At 36.8% G+C, this 26,257-nt stretch overlaps 1 protein-coding gene and 1 pseudogene across 6 annotated transcripts in view; both read left to right on the top strand.

The window, feature by feature from the left end:
* KIDINS220 (kinase D interacting substrate 220) overlaps window positions 1-16,464 on the top strand; it is a 61,620-nt gene extending 45,156 nt beyond the window's left edge. For 2 of the 6 annotated variants that reach the window (XM_090136352.1, XM_090136353.1), the window contains 7 exons: window positions 3,239-3,346; window positions 4,260-4,316; window positions 8,255-8,287; window positions 11,269-11,412; window positions 12,165-12,263; window positions 13,388-13,636; window positions 13,961-16,464. In XM_090136352.1, the coding sequence (XP_089992478.1) occupies window positions 3,239-3,346; window positions 4,260-4,316; window positions 8,255-8,287; window positions 11,269-11,412; window positions 12,165-12,263; window positions 13,388-13,636; window positions 13,961-15,232 (1,962 nt within the window). In that variant the 3' untranslated portion in view covers window positions 15,233-16,464. The remainder of the gene's footprint in view (window positions 1-3,238; window positions 3,347-4,259; window positions 4,317-8,254; window positions 8,288-11,268; window positions 11,413-12,164; window positions 12,264-13,387; window positions 13,637-13,960) is intronic. The other 4 variants (XM_090136351.1, XM_090136354.1, XM_031611203.2 and 1 more) reach the window with 4 other exon arrangements.
* A 7,215-nt stretch (window positions 16,465-23,679) lies between these two features.
* On the top strand, window positions 23,680-25,245 carry LOC149919200 (uncharacterized; annotated as a pseudogene).
* Window positions 25,246-26,257: the final 1,012 nt, after the last annotated feature.

Here is a 26,257-nt window from a genome sequence, read left to right as displayed (position 1 = left end):
TTCTTATATTGACACTATATTGAGCATATATACTATTCTGTTTAAAATAACTTAAAGTGACGTGTTCTTTGCCCAACACTGAGAAATGCTTGTCTTATTAATCTTCCTGCTGATGCTGACTCACTTAATTCAAGTGCGTGTTTAATTGGAAGCCCTGGTTTTTGTCTGTTCCTGCACATGAAAAGGTTTTAAGTATGTGGTAACTTGCAGTTGAAACTTAGATGTTTTTTATGGCTCTAATAATCAATAAAAAAAGCAATTATTGGTGAATCATGAGCTGTTTTTACAAGTATTTCATTTGTTCATTTTTATGAAGTACATACATGGACTTCCAGGCTTTTTTTTTTTTTTTTTTTCCTTTTTAAGACTCAAGTGTTTTTATTTTGGTCTTCCTCTATGGAATTTTATACTGCTTTTCTAAGGTATAAAACACTGCATACTGAGATAAATAGTGAGAACCTTATAATAGTAGGTTTTCTGAGAGCATTTTCAATCACTTTTCACTTCTGGAAGAACGGTATTTAATAAAAGAGCACAGATGATTAGGCTATTCTAAACAATGAATTATCTGAAGAAGGTCTTTGGACACCTGGATGACACAGCACAGAGGGGTCAAATACTGCTCTGGAGATGTCTGAATTTTATGGCAAAGTGTTCTTAAGTTCCTAGGATGAATACATTGCCTTTTTCTGACCAGATAATAGTTTCTGTCTTGTTGTTTATAAGTGATCGTTTGTTCTTAAGGAAAAAAAAAACAAAACAAACCTTTGAGCTCTTTTGGAAAGCTCGTGTTGCTTGTCTTCAGAAAATACTACACTTATGTTCTCTTTGTTCTTCAGATGTTCCTGTGTTATGTTCTTGAACTTCCAGTCACATCATCTCTTCATTTTTTGGTTTAAGGCCCCATTCTCCCTGTGCATTGCTGTGCTATGGTCCGATTCAGCAGCTCTTTAACTTGGCAGTTTCACTCTCAGTTTTTGACAGTGATAGAGAGCTAACAGTTTACCCCTGTCAGGTTCCCTGGTGACAAGTTGGTCTCGAGTTCAGCTTCCCTAAATCGCTGCTGTCACGAACCATTGTTGATGGTTCATGTTTCTAATGGAGAAGATCAGAGCAGTAGGCATGTCTAAAGTAACTGAGTGGGAACTAGAAATTATGACATGTAAGGATTTTATTTTATTTTATTTACATTGGTATAGCAGCACATTCTTTGATACCTGGGCTGTGCTTATGATTTATAGGCTATCTGTAAACTTGGAGAACAGCTGTGTGCTGGTTTATGCCCAGTATGTATTTATATTGATCTCATGTTTTCACTATACCTGTCGTCTTATACTTTGTGAGTTGAAACTGCAGAGTTAAAAATTTGATATTGGAGAATTAATTCCACAGGTGGAAAGCAGTGAAGTAGCTGAAGCGGGCATGAGGCATAATTAGAAATTGTGAAGCAAATTGTGGTATAATTGCCTTATTGGACAAATTTTTTCATTGCTTCGTAGTTTGATGACTCGCAACTGAAAAACAGGTGCTCACTTTGTTTCAGAGGGTAGTCTGCAGTGAGAGCTAGGCATGTGAATGTGGTATCATAATTAAGCATCTCATGCTTGTGGGTTTTCCATGTGGTTTAAGCTGCTGGTGGAAAACGGAAGCATTTAATTATTCGAGAAATAACAAACTCTTTTTGAGAAGAGTTTTATTTCCACGAGATACCATAGAGCAGGTGTCTCATGGCAGTGAATTTTCTGAATCGTCCTGTACTAACCAGTAAGTATGAGACAAAGCTTAGGCATTGGTCCTCCTGCCTATTTGGCCAACTCAAGTTGAAAACCACAGAAGAAACAACTCCCACATTTTGAGTAATGATAACAGTGCATACCATGCATCTTTGTACGTTGGAAGAGCATGTGAACTTTTTGTGGTAATAACCTGAAAATGCGTGCAATGCAACTAAGAATAGAACATTGGTATTTCTTCGTAATTAATCAGAGTTGGTGCTTATGCCATCTTGTTTGATGCACACATGAATCAGGTTTCCATCTCCCCGTTAATTTACTGCTGCTTCTGAACACAGAATGCTTTCTTGGTTTGTTTTGATTTGTTTTTGTCCTTATTGATAAATCCAGAGTGGGATACTTCCACAAGTTTTATTCCCCTCTCATACATTGGCCATCGAGTTGTAACATGGTTTAGTCTACACTAAATTTGACGCAGTTGACTACTTAAAGTCTTGTCATGTGCAGAAACATAAACCAAGTAGTATGTTTTGTTTGATACATAGCAGGGTAGTATAATTCTTAAATTTTATGTATAAAAACACCAGTATGGTTTTGGTTTGTTTGTTTGTTTTTTTCTTCTTCTTTGCTTTTGAAGAACTCAGTAAAGAATTGAGTGTAAAGAGTTCTGTAATTCTCTTTCTCGTGAAGTCTGAAGACTGTTGGTTTTCCATTACATTGCCTTAAAAGGGAATTCACAAGGAAATGAAGGTCTTTACTTCAAAACCTAATTCAAGTTCATAGTTAGGTCAAAAACAAAATTTAACAGTATTGGAAAAGCCTTTCTTAATATGTTACCAGTTGTAAGGTTTGTGTTTCTCAAATGTACACACATGCACACATTTCAGTGGCATGCCAGTGGGTACCACGTGGATTTCAGGAAGGATGTTTGTGCAGCTGATTTTAGCACTTGAAGGACTGCAGCATATGGAGTACTTTGATCAAAACGAAGTAATTTGTGATTTTTAGATGCCTGTATCTCTTAGAAATGACTTTGTTAACAATCACTTATTAATTTCACTTTTATTTTTGAACAACTGTTCCGGGTACTGTGAAGCATTTTGCATTTTACTGAAAATCTGATTATGAGTTCAGCAGCTCTGAGATGAATGAGAAATATTCGAAGTGTGTAACCTTATCACGTTTTCAAAACAGCTGTTAGTGTGTAACTACTATGAGCACCCTAACTCTCCTCCTGCAAGCCGTGGTGAGGCACCTGCTGACTTTGGGGTGAGCAGTGGGGGGAGGGAGGGCCAGTTGCTGTGGGGTTTTGAAGAACTCCAGAGCTTTTGATTGAATTCTGCTAAATGCAAGAAGTAACAAACACTGTTAATAATTGCTCTTTTCATTTTATTAAACTCAACTATGGAATATGTTTTGTTGAAATAAGTTTTCTTTTGTTATTACATTTTGATTTGTGTAATTGTTTGTCCCTTTTTTTTGTTACATTTATTTTTTTTCCATAGCCATTCTTTGCCCCATGTCTTTACATGCCAAGGTATTACCCTGGCAGTTCTCATCTCATCTCACGTCCACTAAAAACGAGTTTGTCCAGAGATCAGAGCAATGGCCTAGTAAGTATTTTGAAGGTTAATTCACATACTAACCTAGACAATAAGTATAGTGAATAATGTAAATGAAAATTGTTAATGGTGATGCAGTATTAGACAAGTAAAAGCTCTATTTTATAAACAGTTTAAGCAAAGGTGTTATTGATATGTAATGTAAAATGTATTTTGTTTTAACTTTAGAAGCTTCTTAGAGTTGAAAACAAATTCTAACATGCAGGTATCAAGATTGGAGGAGTTTAACCTGTAATATCGGCAGGAAAGCATTTCAGTGAATGTGCCAACTGTGCTGCAGTAAATTGATGCAGTACAGTGTTAGAAGAAGAGAATGCCAGTGATAAATTTATATTCAAATTTTATAATAATACAAATTCTATGACATCTGGAGAAAATAAAATTATGTCTCTTCATGTTGTAAAGTTTTCTACAAACTGAAAGGCCAAATAACTTAAAAGCAATGTTTTAAATATTCAAGTAAAACAAAATACATTTTGTCTGTAGCGTGCAATAGTTTTAGCTTTGTTTTGTAAGTATATGTAATTCAGCTTTATTTACCTGTTGAAAAGGAAGAAGAAACAGACTTCTCTGGCTTCCTATAGAATAATACAATTCCTATTAAGAATATTTATTTTACTGACAGATGGTTGTTCAAATGGAGTTAAGAACTAAAGAAAGCTTAAAAAAATCCCACAAAACAGAGGCAGTAAAAGCCTTACTTGTCAGTGGTTTAATTCTAGGATATTGTTACATGGAGGAAAGCTATCAAAAGGTTTTAAAATCTTTAATCACTAACAGAAAATAAATACGTTTCTGTCAAGTTATGTATTATTATGAGATCATTCTCATTCATTATTTACTTCATATTTTTTGTTTAGCCCTTGATCATTTTACCCAAACCATAATATTTTGTTGTTGCTAGGATGTTATCAAGGAGGATGCTGATGAGGGGCTTTCTTCACCCACAGACCCCTCAATGGTAAATGAGTAGTCATGTGGTGTGGAAATTTTAGCATCTCATTGCTTTTTCAGCAGTAATGAGTCTGCATTAATCATAACTGCAGTTCACTAACACTGCATCGGTGGCTTTGGTGGGCAAATAGAGTAGCTGGAAACTAATGTAGTTTGTGAATGAATTTAAAAGCTAATATTTCACTTAAAAGATATAGATCTTTTTTTTTCCCTGTAGTTTTTCCCTTGCCTTTCTCAGTAGCCATTGTGCATATTGTGGTAGCTAAGCTGAGTGAAGAATGAGGTGGTCATTCGTGACTTAGATTTTAGAGTGAAGTAACTTTTGTGTTTCCTGCTTTAGTCAGCTCTCACCTGATCCCTACTTCTGTAGCTGGTGGCATAGAGCCATTGCAGTTAACGCAGTATGAAGCAGTGTTCCATGGGAATAAAATAACAGGCCACAGGTTAATTCTTGAATCAAAATGCTAACACTGATATTTTCTGTGACTTGTTCTTTGTTTTAATCTCAGTATTTGCACAAAGTCTTCTTTATGGATATCTGTTTTAATTCTAACTGGGAATCAGTGAAAAGTCTTGTGGAGATACTGCCAGCAAAGAGGTTATACAGCTATAATCATTTTCTTAAATGTTGCTACTATTGTTGCTGTTGTCAACACCTAAAAATTAAAGCTGCAGTTATTTTTTGTTTATGCAGTAAATATTGCAAAAATAAAAAATCTGTGATGTTGTGCAATGGAAAAAAGAAAGAAACAACCTACGAACACACAGGTTTCAGAACTACTGTATTTAACTGCACATAAACTTATCAATTATGAAAATGCAATGGAGAATTTACCCTAAAGTTCTGTTTCCCAGGTCATCTTCTACCCTGAGTGAAGGGATGACTTTGAGGTAAATTTTCCTTGTAGTATAATTTTGGAGATGATGATTCTTCTCTGTATTTGATTTCTTATCTCAGTATCTTGTTGTTCTCCCAGTCCTTTGCAGCTTGTCATTGTGAAGAGAAAGCAGTAGAATTATGTGTGTGTATTTGTGAGTGTGAGAAGGGGACATGGGTGCGAAGAGTGGAAACTCGTCTCAGGGTGAAGTAGGTCAGGAGCAGACCTGGACCTGGTTGTTCCTCTGCTTGTTATCCTCAGCGTGATCATAAGCAGATAGGCTGCGGGTTCAAACAATTGAAAATACTTGTAAAATTTACAGGGTCTGATTGCAAGGGCAACTGATCTGTAGGTTAGAAAATATAAGAGTTAAAACATAGAAAAGAAACTTTGATGTAATGATAATGAAGGATTTCATTATATCCATTTTTCAGTTCACCTTTCTGTGAAGCTCAGGAGTAGAGCATGAAATTATATGCTTTTTCTGAGGTTTACTCTGCATTGTCAATGTAAGATTTTGAATTTCTGAAAATCTCCTGCGTAGTTTGCAATATACTTAATGTGTGGTATTCTGTGTGCCTGGCAGGTTGCCTCACCAGAGTTTCCTCTATTCTAAAAACCCTGATTTTGCAGTCTTTGTTGAAATTTCAGTGAAGGTGAACAGTGGAAGTATTATGGTTGTTAAGACATGGCAATTGTCCATAGATTATAGTTACTATAATACCATCCAGCTACGAGGCTGCTCTCAATTGATGGATCGCTACCACCATATAAATGATAGTTTTAGCTTATATCTTAATATGCATACTGGTGCATGTAAATTAATGAAATATACTTTAAAAACAAATAAAAGCAGAACAATCTGCATCAAGTAGTTAATGAGCACCAAGGCTCATAACTGATTTGAGGACTGAAAATAAGAGGGGCATGTAGAATCAAGACTGACTTTCATGCACATCTAGGAAGAAGCCAGAAATGTTGCAATTTTACTGTTGTGTTGAATGTGAAACAGAGTTAATAATTATTTTTAATGTTATACAGCAGGAAACAGCTACTGCAAGAGCATAACTTTATAATAAAGACCATCACTGCTATTCCTTGCATGAGCTGAACAGACCTGTGCCGAGAACACATTATGAACAACTGAGACCCCTGCCATTGTTTGCATCTGACATTAGGGTAGAGTGGATATCTGAAATTCCAAATCCTAATCTTACTTAAAACCAATGTAAATCTGGCTTAATGAATCTTAGCTTAATGAAAACGAGAGCATACATCATATACAAATAATAAAGCTGTTTTTAGGGACAAAGGAATAAAATGCAGCTGGCAACTTTTTGAAGACATCTTTGTTACAGAGTGCAGGAGCTCTCCATCCTTACATTTAAGAAATCAAGCAGGAGAAACAGTAAACCAGCATGGCTGAGCAAGGACTTGCTGCTCAAACTGAGGGAAAAGAAGGGCATGTACAGGGAGTGGATTTAGGAATGTGTGGTCTGGGTAGAGTATAGGGATGATGTCTAGACATGCAGAGACAGGATCAGAAAAGCCAAGACACAAATGGAATTGAACTTGGTGATGAGGGATTCTGCAGGTACATGACATTAGAAAAGAAAGGCCAGGGAGTGTACCCCCTCTGATAAATTAGGAGAGAGAACTGGCTGCAACAAACCTGGAGAAGGCTGAGATACTCAGTGAGTTCTTTGCCTCAGTCCTCACTCAGTCAGGCTTCCAATGTCTCTTGTGTCCCTGAACCTCTGGGTGGGGTTGGGAGAACAAAGTCCCTCCCGCTGTAGGCAAAGAGCAAGTTCAAGACCACATGATAAGACTGAATGTGGACAAGTCTACGCATTCCAGAGTCCTGAATGAACTGGCTGATGTAGTTGTTGAGCTACTCTCTAATCGTATTTGCAAAGTCATGGCTGTCAGGTGAAGTCTCTGGTGACTGGAAAAAGGGAAACATCACGCCTGTTTTTAAGAAGGGCAGAAAGGAGCACCTGGGGAGCTACAAGCCAGTGAGCCTCATGACTGTGCCTGGGAAGACCACGAATCAGATTCTCCTGTAAGCTATGTTAAAGCACTTGTGATATATGAAGGTGATCTGAGATAGCCAGCAGAGCTTCACTAAGGGTAAATTGTGCCTGACAGTCTGGTGGCATTCTTTAATGGACTGATAGCATTGATGGACAAAGGAAGGATAACTGATGTCATCTGCTTGGACTTTTGCAAGACTTTGGTATGGTCCCACACAACATTCTTATCTCTAATTTGGAGAAAAATTGATTTGAAAGGTGTGCTTATTCATTGGGTAAGGAATTAGTTGGAAAGTCACAGTCAGAGGGTTGTGGTCAGTGGGTCTGTGTCCAAGTGGAAGCTTGGAAAGTGATTGGGATGGGTGAGCTGTGATGTCCCTTCCAAACCAACCATCCTGTAATCCCATGTACTTCAGAATAAATATAGGATACTCTCTAAGAAACTGGAAATGCTCTTCTACAGTTTGAGCATAAATGTAGGTGTGTGGCATAGGAGTTTTCTTTTTATGTATTTTCCAGGTGCTTTTATGTGGCATTGTTGCACTTCAAACATTTACTTGTTAATCCTGTTGTTTGTTCTTAAGAGTACTGTTTCAGTTCTGAGTGGTGTTTAAAAAAAAAAAAAAAAAAAATTGAAAAAATCACGTGCTTAGATACAAGGCTTCACAATTATTTGAGTACAGGGCTGATGTAATGTGATTTTGAAATGGCAGGAAAATGTGTTTAAAGCTAAATTTTCCATTAGTAATGTAATGTAGAACTTCAGGGCAAGCAAAGTGTCGTGCAATTTTACAAGTACAAATCAGAGCAGTGTTTTCTTAGCAGATGGTATTCACGTAACATATACTAACTGTGTATTGTGAAAGTATATCTTAAAAGTTTCAGCACCTTATGAAAATATCCCAGTACAGAACTTTTCTGTCTTAATGTTGTTTCCTTTGTTTACTCAAGAGCATGTCATCTCTATATACAATCTTTTTGATGTCACTTTAAGCTGTTGTTTCTTCTTGTTCTGTTTTGTCCTTTCCTGAAAGCTGTGTAAGTCTGGGTTAAGCAGACCAAGACAGGTACAGCCACTTTCTGTGAATTATCATTCACTTTTTAGAGTCATTTCAGAAGCTATCATGCTGGCGCTTCATGCTGGGCTGTCTGTAAACTAATGCTCATTACTAGCCCTGAGGTTTGTTTTGACAAGCTGCTTTTAGCTTTTGCATGGCAAGTACTTTTCAGACTAATGTTCTTTAAGCATCTTTAACGAAACCACTAAGGCTGAAAAATGTCAGTTTAAGTACAGTTTTAATTCACTTACATGATGGCAATATCCTTAGAGCTATTGCATTACTTATTCTTCAGAGAGTGCTTTTTATAAAGAATGTTTTGGATTAATGTGCATCTATTTCAAACAGTTCACACTTCAACAAAAATAGTCTAAATATTAGATTGCTTTGCTGTATTTTTTTATACACAGAAGGAACTTCCTAAACTAACTCTTCATGCTTGCAGAAAGTATGACTTGTTCATGATTGTTAACAAAATATTTTGATCTGAAGGAAAATTGTTAAATTAGAAGTGTCTTAAAAACTGCATTTATTTGTGAATACTGATAGATACTGTATTTAATGGATTGAGAGAACAAAGGCAATTGCTTGCACACATTGCTTGGGGATCATTCACTGTGTGGTACCACCTTGTGATTTTGGCTGTAACTGTTTCTTTTGTTTTAATTGACCTAACTGCTTTTTGGAAAGAAAGCTTTAATTTGAGTTAATTCACTGACTGCCTTTTGCTTATTGATGTAATATAACTTGTACCAATAGCAAATAGTTTGTTTATGGGAAAATATTAGACAAAACTCTTCAGGAAAAATGGAAATAGTTTGGTGGTTGGCTTATGTCCTTATCTTGATGAGGATTTTAGCTGTGCTAAAAATCAGGCTAGATTGAGATCTGAATTCGCTCCTCGTTAGGTGCCTGATATGTTAACTAGTTGGCATTGTAGGCACCTGATTAGGAAGGCATTGCAGAGCCTGTCTTGTCCTTGGATGGAATACCAAGTCACTATGTTAGGTGCCTGCCCTTTGTCATAGTGAAGGTGTTATGCTTAATTTTATACGGTAATTTCGGTAAGCTGCTTACGCAGCAAGTGGGAATATCTTTTTTCTTTAACATGCAGTTGTCATCAAATATTGATATACAAATGTTCAAAAGAAATGAACTCAAGCTTCAGCCCTATTTTCAGCCATACGAGCAAACCACAAGGCTTAGGGTCCCCACCACCTCCTTTAGTGTTTTTGAGCGAAGTTGATGGATTGATTGTTCTAAGGCCATTTCAAACATATTTGGCTGAGAACTGTGGAGGAATTGCAGATTGAGATTCAAAGTCAGGTGCTTGGAAACTTGCCTACCCAGGCTATTCAGAAGCATCTGACTTTGAATCTCAACCTGTAATTCCTCCACAGTTGCCTACCTCACCAGATTAGGATATCTCCAGTAACAATGAGTTTGAGATAACTGAGGTTAAGGTCAATGAGAATAAATTTAGGGTTTGCTGCCTTACAGCTGAACAAATTTTTCAATTCTTCTCAAATATTCTTATTGACAATTTGGGTATGGTTAGCATCATTAAATATAATCTTGAGTTTTATAGGTAATTATCTTTGAATATATTAACTTACTGTCAGTTCTTCTGTGAGATTAAATAAATGTAATATACATGCATATTACATAGACATACATATATATATGTATACATACATATATAGTTGTGTGTGTATATATATAATTTAGGCTTTTTCTAGTCCCTATATATGTGTGTGTATGTATATGTATATATATATATATATATATATATATATATACACGTATATGTAGGAACTAGAGAAAAATTATGTATATATATATATATAATTTATATATATATATAATTGATTGAGAAATATTGCCCTATTTCATTAATTGAATTTTGGAAATTTAAAATGTACTTTTACATCTCAGAGTTATGCATGTGATGATAAGCTCTGAAGCTTTGGAAGCTCTTTTGCATCCTCCCAAAATGAGCTTTATTTTGGTATTTTTATTTTGGAAGCTGAAACTTCCGCCAAAACTGAAACAAAAACTTTTATATTCAGAAAAAGTGAAGGTACAACCTCCCTTCCTGGGGAGTTTATACAAATATTTCATGGCTGATAGAACATGGCTGATAGAACTGTTTCTGATTTTGCTATTTTGAATTTGGAACAACTGAACTGTTCAGAGCTTTGCACTTTGTCCTACCCAGGGCAGGCTCCCATCCAGGAAGAACACGTTAGTTTGTGTACAAATGCATTTGTTTTGTTTTTCCACACTTTCTTGGAAATGCCCAGAAACTGGCAACGTTATCAGGGCAACTTGGGTGTTAGGGATCTGAGATATGAATAACTTCTACCAAAATCTTGCCAAAGCTCCAGATACATGAAACATCCTTACAGTATCCTGGAGGGCAGCAGTAGTACTGCCCTGTATTTCTGTGCTATGACGACTGTATATAGCTCCCTGACTGATCTTGTGGAAAAATGGAGAGGTACTGATATAAGTACCCAGTGAATCCAAGTAACTGAGGAGCTGCATTTCCAATCATCTTTGTCTTATGCTAAGCCAATAATCTTTTCAGACAGGAAAATCTTAAGTTGTGTCTGGGATACTTGAGAAAATAAATAAATAACCAACAAGAACTGAATTAACTGCTAAAATCACTGGGAAACTTGGAAAAAAGATGCATTTGAACTTAACACTTTATAGTCCTAGTTTTTATGTTGTTTTTCTTAAATAACGTGACTTAAGAGAGTTATTTTTCACATTGGCAGGACTGAAGATGCTGTGGTTTTTTTTCTCATAAATACTAAAATAAATGTTTCTCAGGATATCGATATTCTGATATCAGTTACAAATGCCTGTGCATTCTTATTCTCATTTATTAATTTTCTTTGGCTTGTTGCAGTGCATATTGTGAAATTCTGGGTGTACTGAGTTGTTGAACAGATCTTTTATGTGCACCTTCTTGCTTCTTGCAGGGAGGAGGAGCAGGTGCAGGACCAACAGGAGTTTCACATGTCTCCCTGAGCACAATGAGTGTGGAAGCTGTATGTGAGAAGCTCAAGCAGATAGATGGTCTGGATCAGAGTATGCTGCCTCAGTACTCTGCAATTATAAGAAAGGTATCAGCTGAATTTAATTAGTGTGTTTAATACCTAACCATGGACACTGGCATGGAAGAGAAAATATTTAGTTGACGCTTTTGGAGGTGTTTACCGTAACACGTGGAGTATCAGAACATCTTAATTTCTATACATGCTAAGTTTGAAGAACGTTTTTAAGGCAAGCATGTATTTCTCAGAGAAAAGGCTCTCTTAAAAACAATCAAGAAAAAGAGCACAAAAACGTACTTACTGATGGTAACTGGTTATTTTGAGAAAAGAAACAATAAAAAATGATTTTTAAATTGTCATATTTAGATAAATAGTATTGTAAATGGGTTCTAAATCCAGGTAGCAGCTTTTTCTTTTACCTGAAAAATTGGCATCTCTCTTTTATTGTGAGTGATGAGAATACAGTTTCATCTCTCTGCTACCACATTCCGTGCCTATTTGATTCAGAACAAAGCCACTGTACATTTTTTCTGTTCATGGCTCAGTATTATTAAAATATTTTCATTATTTCATGAATTATAGATGATTGCTGATGGAGAAGAATCATCAATAAATATTCTTCTTCTTTAAAAAAAAATGCTTTTATTACGTAGGATTGGACTTAGGAGTGGTGTTGGGAAGTTTCACCGGTAGCCCCCATCAGTATGTGTCATGGCTTTGTAAACCGTTGACAGTATGTCTAGTTTTACCTTTCTTGTCTGTCACTTTTAAACCACAGGTCTTGTGTCAGTAATTTACATTATTTCGTTTCACTTTTCTAGGCAAATATAAATGGCCGTGTCTTGGCTCAGTGCAACATTGATGAACTGAAAAAAGAAATGAATATGAATTTTGGTGACTGGCACCTGTTCAGGAGCATGGTAAGACTTCTTCAGAATTCCAGGACATCATAAATTAGTCTCTGCTATTATTAATCTTTTTTGTACACACTGCTATCCTGATAACAGCTTATCTTACATTTATCATCATAAAGCATGTATGCTTTTATTATTTTGTTATTTCATCATCTTGAGTATACAAAACCAAGAGCTAGTTGCTTATGGGTTTGTGTCTTAGATGATTGTGAAGTTCGAAGATTTTCCCCTCATGTAAGATCTACTTTTCATGGATGGGTTTCCTTTTCACTTTTTAAATTTGGCTCATGCATGGCATACAATTGCAGGAGAACAGTTTTAAATGAAACTTAAATTAAAGATCAATTCAATGAGTTAAAGGGACAATAATTTAATTGACACATACTTTTATTCAATGCAACATTCTCATGTTGTGCTGTTAAGCATTTATAGATACCTAATTTCCCTTCTTGCGCTGTGAGTTCAGTGGCTTCAAGCTATGGCTTCAAGCTGCACCAGGGAAGATTGAGGCTGGACGTTAGGAAATACTACTTCTCTGAAAGAGTGGTCAGGCAGTGGAATGGACTGCCCAGGGAGGTGGTGGAGTCACCAGCCCTGGAGGTGTTCAAGCAACGTTTGGACGTTGTGTTGAGGGACGTGGTTTAGTGAGAGCTATTGGTGATCTACCTTTTTTCTTTCTGAAAATTAGGTGTGTCACTGAACTGCTAAAGTCTTCAAAACGCAAGGAATTACAAGACAATTTTTATTGTTAGACTTAGGTTGACTAAAGCTGTAAAACTGAATGCTTGTCTTTGCTTTTAGATTTATATTTATCACTTTGTTTTACAAGAATTTATTGTTTTGTGTCATATAAGTTCATGTAAGGGCCTGCAAAAAGTAATTTTGTAAATACAAGAAAACTTCTTAATATTAAAATGTGATTTGCTGTAAAGACAGTAGATGTACTAGCTCTGTAAACTGATCTTTCTTCGTACTTTTCCATTATCACAACCATAGGCAACTACACTTTTACAGCTGAGTTACACATTCCTATATGTAATGGAATTGTTCTTTATCAATTTTCAGGTTTTTTTGACTATGTAATTAACATTGCAGTGTCTCTCTCTCTTTTTTTTTCCCTGTGTGTTAAGATACTTGAAATGAGAAATTCAGAAAATCAGGCTGTTCAGGAAGATCCTCGAGGAGCAGCTGAGCATGTCACCACTGCGATTTCTCATAGTGAACTTGCTCGTCGTCCTGGGCATAGCACTGAGCTGCCTCACACCGAGCTTACAGGTCTTTCTGGTCAAGCTCCCTACACACTTAACTTCAGCTTTGAAGAGCTCAACACAATTGGTCTTGATGAAGCTCCTCCACGCCACAGTAACTTAAGTTGGCAGGTATTTAATAGCCAGATGTATTCTACATGCGTACTGGTGTAGTCTAGGGCTTTTTATATTCTTGGATATGGATGGGTCAAGAAGTAAGACTACTAGAGCAATTCAGTTAATTTCAGTTCTATAAATGATTGTACTAAGCAAATTTTAGAGCACTGACAATGTCAGTGACATGACTATTCAAAACAAAAAAAATAATTTAAGCATGTGCTTGATGTTTTGAGTTATGCTTTGAGGTATGCTTTCAGTTACTTCACTTAGAGCAGCCAGTAAAAGACAAATAGTTTATGTAACTGTTATCTCTCTCTCTTCTTTCTTTTTTTCCAGTCACAGACTCGCAGAACACCAAGCCTTTCAAGTCTTAACTCTCAAGATTCGAGTATTGAAATTTCAAAGCTTACTGACAAGGTACAAGCAGAATATAGAGATGCATATAGAGAATATATTGCTCAGATGTCACAGTTAGAAGGAGGTGCCAGTTCCACTACTGTAAGTGGAAGGTCTTCCCCTCACAGTTCAAGTGCTTTCTATATGGGTCAGAGTACATCGGGGGGGTCCTTGCATTCCAGTGCAGAGCAAGAGAAAGTAAAAGATGGTGAGCAAAAACAAGATGATGGAAGAAAGTCCTTCCTGCTGAAGAGGAATGATGTTATTGATTATAGTACTTCAGGTGTTTCTACTAATGATGCATCTCCTTTGGATCCTATTACTGAAGAAGATGAAAAATCTGATCAGTCTGGTTCCAAGCTTTTACTGGGAAAGAAGTCATCAGAAAGAACAAGTATTTTCCAGGCTGCAGATTTAAAGCTTAAGGGAGTTACTCTCCGGTATCAGAAGCTTCCAAGCGATGAAGATGAGTCAGGAACTGAAGAGTCAGATAACACTCCTCTTCTTAAGGAAGGTAAAGATAAGAAAACAGATGGGAAAGTAGACAAACAACCCAAGTCTCCAGAACATGGATCTGAACCTATTAGAACCTTCATCAAAGCCAAGGAGTACTTGACAGATGCGCTTTTGGATAAAAAAGATTCTTCTGACTCTGGTGTAAGATCTAATGAAAGTTCTCCCAATCATTCTCTCCATAATGAAGGAACAGATGATTCACAGCTTGAAAAGGCAAATCTCATTGAGCTTGAAGATGACAGTAATAGTGGAAAGAGAGGAATTCCACACAGCCTTAGTGGCCTTCAAGATCCAGCTGTGGTTCGCATGTCGATTTGCTCAGAAGATAAGAAGAGCCCATCAGAAAGCAGCCTGATAGCAAGTAGCCCAGAAGAAAACTGGCCAGCCTGCCAGAAAGTCTATAATTTAAATAGAACCCCTAGTACAGTGACCCTAAATAATAACAGTGCTCCAAACAATCGAGCTAATCAAAATTTTGAAGAAATACAAGGTATGAGAGATCCATCTCAGATTATTCTGAACCCTAGTGCAGGTTCCAACTCAACTGCCGTTCAGAATGAGAACCTGAAAAGTGTTGCTCACAAGCGGAGCCAGCGTTCAAGTTACACGCGGCTTTCAAAGGATTCATCAGAGCTCCACACTGTCACTGCCTCAGATGGGGCTGGTTTTGGAGAAGAGAGAGAGAGTATCCTTTAAAGAAATGAGGTTCAAACAGAGAATGCCCACATGTTGTAGCTTGCTTGGAATTCGTTGTCAGTGTGTGGTTACGTTAAGCTGCGTAGTTAAGTTTTCAGTACCATACTTAAAAAATTTAGAAAATTATTTTCATTCATTTTCTTGAAGAAGAAGAAGTAATCTTTAGGACAAATTATTTCAGACCTTCCCTACAAATTAAACTAATGCTTGTCAGTATGGAAAAACAATTCCTTAAGATGCTGTGCAAATGTTTGGTCAGAGGCATACGTTGCAGAAGTACATACAATTTAATCATTAAAATGTGATTTTATTTTTCTGTTGGGTTGTGTAACACTTATCCCTCCAGAACATTCCATTTAAATCTTATATACTTAAAATTAATATTAAGACCATGCATCTTTGCCGTTTAACATGAGTTGCCAGAAGATGGAATCTCACAGCCTGTGATATCTGTATCAAACTTTACATTAACTAGTGGAATAAGGTGTGCAACATTTGTATGTCGAAATTTTGAGTGTTAAAGTACCTCTTTGGCTGTGTGTACACTTTCATTGGCTATGTGTTCAGTAATTGCAGTTGGCTTTGTGAATTGTGGGTAGGATGGTGATAAGGCTTGTAAGGAGCGTTGTCTTGATGTGTCGTTGGAATTGGCAGTTATTTATAAGATAATGCCTTACCATTGAATTAGTGAATCAGTTATTTATTATAGGTACGTAATTTTATAGTTACTGGTCTAAGTAGATGCAAACACCTAAGCTATGTTAAAATATTGCAAGGGATAAAGTGTGAACGTGATATCTGAACATAAGGAGTATCTGTTGCTGTGCATGATATTTCCTTGGTACAGTGTTTATCGTTTGGTTCTAGAAAGAAAAATAAGTACTGTTTGCCATTTTTAAAGTAATATGTACTTCCTGGAATTTAGTCACAACTGTGTGGCAGCTTCTTTATTTCTGAAGTACAGTATTTGAAAGTTTTGATGTCATCCAAGTATCCGCTTGTTATTGTAGTAAATACCTGTACCGGTCCAGTGAAATCTGCATGATTACAAGGGAAGAATTGTTCAAACTAGACTCTGGTAGTTCAAAGAAAATAAAAAAATAAATTGTCCTCCTGAAATTGTGTCCAAACTTCTATTTACTGTGGCATTTTCTTTCTTCACTTCTTAAAAATGGTATGAGCATGTTGTTTCTATTAAAATACATCACAGATTTAGTTAAAGGGTGCAGTATTGTTATTAATACAACACTAAATAAGCATCAAATATAAAGATACGTTTGAAATATGAAAGACATTTCTGAAAGAGTCCATTATGGAGAGGTGGCCACTTCTTACTGTTCGGCATCATGCTGCTTGTGATGTCTGTGGGTAGTTCTGTGTAGCTCTGCTTCTGTCCTACTGCCATCTCCAAGTGTATTCCTCCAGCTTTTCTCAGAAGGTACATACAAAAATTATTCTGCAGTAGGGGAAAATAATCTTCTTTATTTAAAGATATTCACAGTATTGATGAAAAATAACAATTCTCTCAAGTCGTTTTGTCTCAAATAATCCAAGTAGAGTAATCTGTATATTTCATACGGTTTTGAAATTTTTCTATCCCTAAAAGTTTTCTAAGTCTTCATAAAATACCAAAATTGGGAAGAAACAGGCAATTGAGTGAAAACTCTTCAGTGTTTCCAAATTATATTTATATATCAGTGCGATGGCTTACCACCACTAAAAAGCAATTGTTTGGAGCATAATATCTGTGCAAGATTACACTGGGCTTAATGTTTGTTCTTCAGGTATCTCAGATGATGTCACAATAAAGAGTCAAGTAATAGGAAATTCCAGTAGAAGACTATGCAGTTATCAGTATTATGAATTAAATTGGTCTGTGAAAGTGATTTTTAGTCTGTGTGAGCCTTGCCCAGCATTGGGTGGACGGTGGTTCAGTCCTGCCTCTTACCTGCTTTAACTGCATTATATCTGCGTTTTATATAATTAAATCTGTTCATGAAGTTATTGTCTAATAGCTTCCTTAGAGATCCTAGAATTAGCAGAATGTAAATGCTTTGTAGATGATTCAAGGGCAGTATACTACAAGAGCCTTTTGCTAATAGGATGCTAAGTATGATTGATACTTAGAATCTTCTGACTTAAAAATGAATTAACAGAGTTAATTGTTCTCCTTTGAAGTATCTGCAATTTTTTTTTCTATACAGGTATAAGCAAACAGAAGAGTAGGGAGAGAGGAAAAGAGAGACAGAAGACAGAAATGGAATTCTTGAACTACAGCATAGTAGTAAGAAGTACATTACTGTTTAGGTTTAATTAATTTGTTACATGTAGGTTATGAAAGAATAGCATTTGCAAGAATTAAAAATAAACTGCAGTTTCGTTGCTGAAATTTGTTATTTCTGTTCCACAGTTCCTATGGTTACTAGTTGCTTAGTTTGTTGCACAATTATTGGAATTAAGGGACCATAAACAATTTCTAGTGTTGAAATATTAAGTGCTAGCTGTGGGACTTGGGGAGATGATGGAGCCCAAGAATTCCATGGAGAATGGATATAAATGAATAAAAACACAACTTCAAGCTTATTTCTAGTTCTCACCGCTTGCCAGAACTCTTGTAATGATAGAGTATGTATCCATTCTAGTTTTGGATGAATGACTACTACAAGAACTTTATCCTAAGTGAAGAGTTACACTTGGCCTCTTGTTCCGATGCCTTATTAGGTTTGTATGGTAGAATGAAAATAAGTCATTTTAAAGGGAAAAATTGGATGCAAGTAAACAAACAGGTGGGGTTTATGTAACTTTTATAGCTACTCACCAGCTTTTTACAAGGATGCAGTTCACAGGGAAGGGGGAGGAGGAAATTCTTACTTTCTGCTTTAAAAACTTGCTACAAAATAATGATTGCTGAAATTCATAGGGACTCCGGAAAAAGATTCCCATGTGGGGCCTGACCTGGTCAGCCTGAGTGATCACCCTGTGTGATTTTTGTCGAAGCAGCAGAGTACGTACTTGGTGTTTTTTGCAGGTTTTCAGTTCTTAGTTTTTTGAAGTTTTCAAACACTGCTGTTTTTTGTTTTTTTTTTTTTTGGTCTTATTTTTTTTCTTTCAATAATCTTCAGAAATCAATCCAGGGAAGCTCTTAGCATAGGGTTCTTAGGATGAAAACTTGAGGCTTCTCATGGTCTGGGCTTCAGGTGTTCACATCTGTCCATGGAATTCTTGAAGCCTTTAGTGTTTTTTTTTTTTTTTTTTTATCTTTACAACTCTTATGGGAAGCTTTCTGAACATAATGGTAAGTGTATGTGAATTTCTTTGTACAGCTATGAAAGCTACAGGCAGAGGATCCTAATAGCATTTTTTTTTCCTAGTCCAGCGTGTTGCCTTTACCAGCTATGACAGGTTTGTTTGGGTTTATAAATACATTACCAACAAGCTGCCAAGTAAAATAATGCCTGGATATTTGAGGTTTCTCAATTGAAAGTCACAGTTGTGGTAAAAACAGAAATATTAATATCTAGTCATGAATTTTCAGACATTTAAGAGAAATATAACATGTTAATTACATTGGACATGCAAAAGCTGTAACATGCTGATGTGATATCAGGAATACAATGTTAACTAATTAGTTGTCTTAAATAAAGATTACTGCTAGTAGGTTGGTGTTTTCTGTGCCAAATGATAGCTTTGGTGGAGAGAAGTTGAAGCAAGTTTCAAATTTTGTTAAGCAGAAAAAAATGTACTGTTTTCTGTTAGCTTTAAGCATTATGTTTTCTTGTTTTTGAGATTATACTGATAAAAAGGCCCTTATTTATTAAAGACAGTGGAGATAGTGGTACTTAGCAGCTTCCTTTGTGAGAATATGGAAGAATTTCATGAGCTTGACATGTTCTGACAGATTGGGTGTGTGAAAAAGTTAATTTGAAATTTTAATATAAAGGTAAGTAATAAATATTTTCAAACAAATTCTAACAGAGCGAGGATTTCCAGAATATTAACTGGCGTGTGGAAACCTACCCATCAGTTTTAAGATGGTTTTCGATATTTTACATGCAGTTAACAGTTTCATTAAAGGTATCTATAACGTAAGCTAACTTAGTATCCAGTATGTTTTGCCATATGATTAACAAACGGAAGTTGGTTATAGAACTCAAAAAAAGCACTTTAAATCTGATGGAAAACTGCTATTTATGCATTTATTTATTGCTGTTGTGTGCATCTTGTTTTATTTCTTTGATACTATGCTTAGGTAACTTATCTTTACCTTTATTTAAATCTTCACATGAAATCTTCTTGAAGAGGTGTTTATTTGTTACAGCTTAGTGACATTTCTGGCACTATAATGATTCAGGTTTTTTGTGTAAAAACATAGAAGTAATGATAGAAAGTATAGAAATTTGAGTCTAACTTCTATTTTAAGGTCTGACTTCTGTGATGCACTTAGTTGTATTTTGTTGCTTTAGAAAATGTTTGCCAACTCTTCTAGAAAGGCTCAGAAGTACAGCTTTTTCAGCCATGTTTTCTCGGTCTCAAGAGACTGTAGTTCATTTATAAGACTTATAGTCATAACATCACTGGCTTTAAGAAGCATTGAAAGGTGTTCTCCCCCCTCACCCTATGTATGCTTGGTTACAGCAGTGATACTGGTTGTAAAAGAGAGGCTGTTGGTTGTTTTCCTTTTCTTAGTTTATGATATTTTAGGGTGATCTTATTCAGAAGTGGGAGAAAAAACGTGTAATATTTTAGAAGAACATGGTCTTTTGGAGGGTGGAAAAAAAGATGAGAAGTTGAGAGAAGGTACTTAAGAAACTAATTACATTTGAGCGTGTATTTCTCTCAAAGATGAGATGTTAGCAATTAGCATACTTCAAGTGTTTGTTGTTTTTTTTAAAAAACTTTTACCATTATGTGGCACAGTGTACAGAGTTTTAATGTTTCCAGTCGTTCTGAATACTGATACCACCTATCATTATTTCTTACAGAAGCCGAGTCACTCAGTTTCAGAATTGTAAAGAAACCAACAGGAGTTTCTCTGTGTCGTTACTTGAGTGTGTTTGTTGTTTATGAGACAGGTAGAGGGGAATAATAACAGTCCGTTATAAGATTTTATTTGGGTCCCAGTTTTCACATGATAGAAAACAAAAGAAAGAGAATGAATGGTTTTGTATATGTCCCTGGAACCTAGAAATAAAAACGCAGGCATAAAATATTGACTGTGGGGAACAGTAAAATTAATGGAAATTCTGTGATGCTTTACTGCCTTTCCTCGCTAATTAAACTATAGGGAAGCAATCAGCAGAGAATAAATGTTTTTTTTTTAAAAAAAAAAGTATTAGTATTTTTTCTGGAATAATGTGATAGCTTTCCCTTAGCTAAAGGCAGTGTAGACTCTTGAATCAGCTTACATATCCCAGTATCTTGTAATCCTTCTGTATTTGTCATGGCTTTGAAAGGCAGCAACATTATACTTGCCTCATTTTGGAAACCAGAAAAATCAAGACGTAGCAGAATACAGATACATGTATTTTCTGGTACAGTCTAGTACTGAGCTTCCATTTGACAGTCACATAGCACTTCTACTGGTATCAAAAGTCCCCTTTGCTTCATGTTGATTTAAACCAATAAGAAGTCCTGACATCTGACCCAAACATCACTGTTAAGCCTACTGCCACTCAGCATTTTTGTTTTCCACCCTCTTGAAGTTTCCTCTTTGTAAACCTTGTAGCTTGTGATCCTCTTTGGCAAAAGGTGTAGTGTGTAACTTCAAACTTCTGACTTGTTTGGCATTTTGGACTAAAGAAACTTTCCAAGATTTTCATTGTAACCTTGGGACTGTTGTACAGTGTGACTTCTCCTGTTTCAGCAAATGCTGTTCTGCAGGGAAGCTGGGGGCTGTTTGTTGAGGTTTTTTTTGTTGTTGGTTTTTGTTCGTTTGTTTTTTAAATCTGAAGTAGATTTTTATTCCTTCCCTTTATCTTGCCCACTCAGGAATCAACATTTGGTTTTCAGATACTTTTACTCTCAGAGATGAAGGGAAATGTTGATGTTTTGTTTTTCTGTATAAGACAAATCCTTAAACTGTAACCCATTTAACCTTAGATATTTACAACTTTGGAATATAAAGGATTTAGAGACTTGTTTTTTTTTCTAAACGTCTTCTGGTCTTAATTTTCAACATCATCTTTTCAGTAGCTTCATTCAAGGTGTGGTGAGGAGTCATGAATAATTTCCTCTGTCTTCACCATCTGTGCTACCTTCTGCCTCTCTTCTGTTTGATGACGGAGTAGCTCAGCTTCACCAGATCTTTTTATATGCTAATACAAACTAGAGTCCTTAATTTTGTAGTCCTTGGCTACAGTATTGAATAATTACCTTTTTTTTTTTCCCCTTTTTTCTTTCTCACTGTTTTCACCTTTGAAAGCTCTCTATACAGTGATTTATTTAGGTAGGTTCTATTCAATGCTGGGACCAGAAGAAGTCTCTTTTCTACATGACAATACAAACACTTTACTACCAAGCAAGAAATACAACAATGGTTCATCGTAACTTTGCAAGGGAAGACATTTGTAGTAAGAATTCAGAAAAGTTAATCCCATTTTGTTTTTTCCAATATATGAAAGGAAACTATATTTTATTCTCGTCTTTGAAAGTATTTGGACTTTCTGGAAGAATGCAGGTTAGTTTTTTGTTTTGTCTACTAGTCTGTTAGTGAAGACCCAGCAGTGAGAATAGCTTATCTAAGATGGACCATGATTCCTTTGCCTGGATGACTGTCTTCTGAAAACACATTCTAAGACCAGTTTGTTCAGATCCTATAAACTGCTTTAGGCTTCTTCAAACTACTTAAGAGCCAGTAGACATGCACCAAAAAAAAAAAAAAAAAGAAAAAGAAAAAAATCACCTGAAACACTTGTACCTGAGTAGAATCTGGAGTTCAACTGCAGGGAAGATGAAGTCTGACAGGTTTTTTTTGTGTTTTCTCAGGATTCATTTCAGGCTGTGAGAAGTTGGATGAATTAGCTGGATACTCATCCTTCTACTGTGATGAAGTCCTTCCCAGTCTTTCTGCAGTACCTGGAAAAACAACTCTTTTTTTAGTTTGTTACTTATACCTGTTTTCCTGTCTAGTTGTGAACAATATAGTCCCATGGCATACTTTTAGAAGTCGAAACATCTCAGTGATAGTGACACTCCAGACCCTGACACTTTATGCAAGAGAGAGATTTTCCTGCTTATTTTCATTCCAGATCACAGTATGTCACTTCTCAGTGAAATGCTCAAACGGAAACTAATGTCTGAGGGGCAGGAAACTCTTCTTAATGCATATCTCAAAACTTACATATCTGAAAAAAGCGTTGGGCCCACATTCAGTGATGGCATGTTCAAGTGGCAGTTCATAACACCAAAGTGATGTATGATTGCAACGAATAGTGCGGCACAGGGTCTGCTCCTCACAGTCCAAAAGTCTTTGCTTTTTATGCATTGAGTACAATATTCACCTGCTTGTTCCTTTCTTGATATGTGGTGAATGACTGAAATCATAACTGGGAAAAGAATTCTAACTTCTCTGTCTAGATTCTTATGTATATATATACTGACTTATTTCAGTACGTATCTTTTGTCTTGAATACAAAAAGCAGAGCTTTCTGTTCCTGAGGTGTACACATCCTTAGTTCCTGTTTTGTACCTTTCTGAGTCTATGGCCAGAAACTGATCACACATCACACGTTGTTATTATTTTTCATCTGGAAATCACAACACTGTGTCTTTTTCATTAGAGATCAGAAAATTTTTTTTACCTGTTCTAGGCCAAGCATCCTTTCTTAAACCTCAATGCTGCGTGTTTGTCAGCATTGCAATATTGATTTTCATGTGTTATAACAGAGGTTCTTAAGAACACAGCGCTATGAGAGAGTTATCTACAAAGCCTTGTCAGTTCTCTCTCACACAGAGCTTCTGGTTTTGGATTGTTTGTTGGAGCTAAAGAAGTACGATCATCCAGTGGTTTGTTCCTCGCTCATTTCACAAAGTCTTATTGGTGCACAAATTCAGTGTTTATTCAGTATTCTCAAAGGTTCTCTGGGTTTGAAATTGTTTGAAATGCTTGCAAATGGCGTTTACATTGCCATTCATGATCATGTTTCTTTTCAGGTTTGTAACGTTGTTAAAAAGACTAGGTGAAATCCACACCCTTATGGCTTTCACCTCCACTTAAACATTTTGGGTTAAAGCATCCACGAAGTCCTGATAGCTTCTCTCTCTCTCCCGAGTGATTCTCCTTTCATGTTGGATTTTCACATAGCCTCACATACCTAAGCCAGTCTTCCATGACCAAGAAGTCAAGATGAAATTGACCTTTTCATGGTCGACTCAGGACTATGTTAATAGCTGACCAAAACTATTTACAAAGTCTGCTGAACAGTGTAATGACATATGAGATGGCTAAGATGGAACAGGCTCACAATGGCATGCTTCATCAAAACTCCAACAGTCTCTGTGAGTCTTCGCCAAATTTGTCAAGTTCTTCTCTGCTGTAAGCAGAGGCAAAAAGTTTTGAATCAACATTGAGTAAGAGTTGTGCTATCCTACAGATATCTAGGAGTTAACAGATTTGTCTTACTCAGTACAAGGTCTTAGGCTTTCTTTTCCATGTTACTGAGAGTAATGTATGGAGATCATAGAATCACCAAGATCCAAGATCATCTGGTTCAACTGTCCACTACCACTAATGTTTCCCCACTACGGCGCGTTCCTTAGTACAATATCTAAATGTTTCTTGAAGACTTCCAGGGATGGTAACTCCACCACCTCCCTGAGCAGCCTGTTCTAGCCCCTGGCCTCTCTTGGAGAATAAACTTTTCCTAACAGCCAATCTGAACCTCCCCTGGCACAAATTGAGGCCATTCCCTCTTGTTCTGCTGCTAATTACATGCGAGAAGAGGCTGAGCCTTACCTCGCCACAACCTCCTTTCAGGTAACTGTCGAGAGCTGTAAGGTCTCCCCTGAACCTCCTCCAGACAATCCCAGGTCTCTTAGCTGCACCCCATGAGACCTGTGTTCCAGACCCCTCACAGCTTTGTTGCCCTTCTCAAGCTGTATGCCAGGACCTTGATGTCTTTGTTGTTGTGAGGGCCCAAAACTGAACACAGTACTTGAGGTGTGGCCTCACCTGAGCAGAGTACGAGAGGTCTATCACTTCTCTGCTCCTACTGACAACACTATTTGTGATTCAAGCCAGAATGCTCTATAGACCTTTTTGGCAATCTGGGCACTCTGCTGGCACATGTTCAGCTGAGTGTCGACCAATACCCCCAAGTCTCTGCCCCAAGCTTGCAGCATTGTCTTGGGTTTTTGTGGCCAAAGTGCAGGATCTTGTTGGACTTCATCCCATTGGCCTCAACCCAGCAATCCAGCCAGTCCAGATCCCTCTGTAGGGCCTTCCTATCCCCAGGCAGATCCACACTTCTTCCCAGCTTGGTGTCATCTGCAGACTTACTGAGGATGCACTCAATCCCTTCATCCAGGTCATCAAGGAAGATACTGAACAGGACGGGCCCCAGCACCAACTCCTGGGGAGCACCACTCATGATCGGTTGCCAGCTGGATTTAATTCCATTCACTACCACTCTGTGGGCCCAGCCCTCCAGACAGTTTTTTATCCAGCTGAGAGTGTACCTTTCCAACCCACAGGCTTCCAGTTTCTCTAAGAGAATACTGTGGAAGATGGTGTGAAAGGCTTTGCTGAAGTCTGGGTGGACTACATTGATAGCATTTCCATCATTGACCAGATGGGTCACTCGGTCATAGAAGGACATCATGGGGATCAGGAGCTCTGGGACCTGCCTGTTGTGAACCTATGCTGGCTAGGCCTGATTCTCTGGTTGTCCTGCACATTCTGTGTGATCTCCCTCAAGATGATCTGTTCCATAATCTTACCTAGCTCTGAGGTCAGGCTGACAGGCCTGTAGATCCCCATATCTTCCTTACAAACCTTTTTGATGAAGATGAGATGAGATTTAACTACATAAATTTTAAAGTGGAGAAAGTAAACTATTCATAGGTTACCCTTCAAAGTCTCTCTGCTACCTTGAGTTCTGTAGTGGAGCAAGGACTGAGGTGTGACAGCATCTATAGCTCAAGCATGAATTGAGGATGTGGTGTGAACACATGCCATGGATAGATTATGATTCTCAACTGCCTGTGAACATGTGCAATTACAATATAAATATGTAAGTGAATAACACTTCTAAGAATGTAAGTCACTGCTGAAGGAAAGGGATTTTGAAAAAAAAAAAATTACTGAATGTATTCATGAAAATCCTCCAAACTGGTGCAAATGTAGCTCTGAAATTTAATCAACTCAGATGACTTAGAATTACTTGGAACTGAAAACACTGACAGGAAAGCATCATCAGAGTGCATTCGTGTTTCACTTTTGTAAGATTTTCTGTTTAACATTCTCTGGAAAACAAACAAACAAAAAATCAACAAAAGAACCCTCCCTTCCCTCTCCCCTCCCCCCCCCCCCAAAAAAAAAAAAAAAAATATAAAATCAAGGTAATTTGACTCAATAGAAATGTTTGGGTTGTTGTAGGACAATGCAAGAAGATTACCTTTGAATATTTTTTTTTCTCTCCAATTATCTTGTAGAGTTAAATATACGGTAGAATATAGGTTTCAATCCTAAGAAATTAGTATTTACCAACAGAAAATTACTCAAGCACCCTTGGTTTTTCTTTCAGTGGTTGTTTCAAATCAGTGTGGCCTGACTACTTCATGCTGAAGCTAAGGGTCTGTTCAAAACAGCCTATAAACCATGATCAGGGTTTATTTTTGGGTGAAAGAGGGAGAGCTGTAGCATGGAATGTAGCTATTAGAAGACAGAAAGGACTACTTAGACCCCACATTTAAGGGAAAAAAGGGCGCCTGGGAAATTACCAGTCATTTGGTCAGCATTTTCTTTGATATCTGCAAGAATTTCCTTCATCAAGCTTATTTTATTCATCAGGTGTTTTTAAACAATAT

Source organism: Phasianus colchicus, chromosome 2 (genome assembly GCF_987193195.1).
Source record: "Phasianus colchicus chromosome 2, bPhaCol1.hap1.1, whole genome shotgun sequence".
NCBI lineage: Eukaryota > Metazoa > Chordata > Aves > Galliformes > Phasianidae > Phasianus > Phasianus colchicus.
This window is presented reverse-complemented; position numbering and strand designations above follow the sequence as displayed.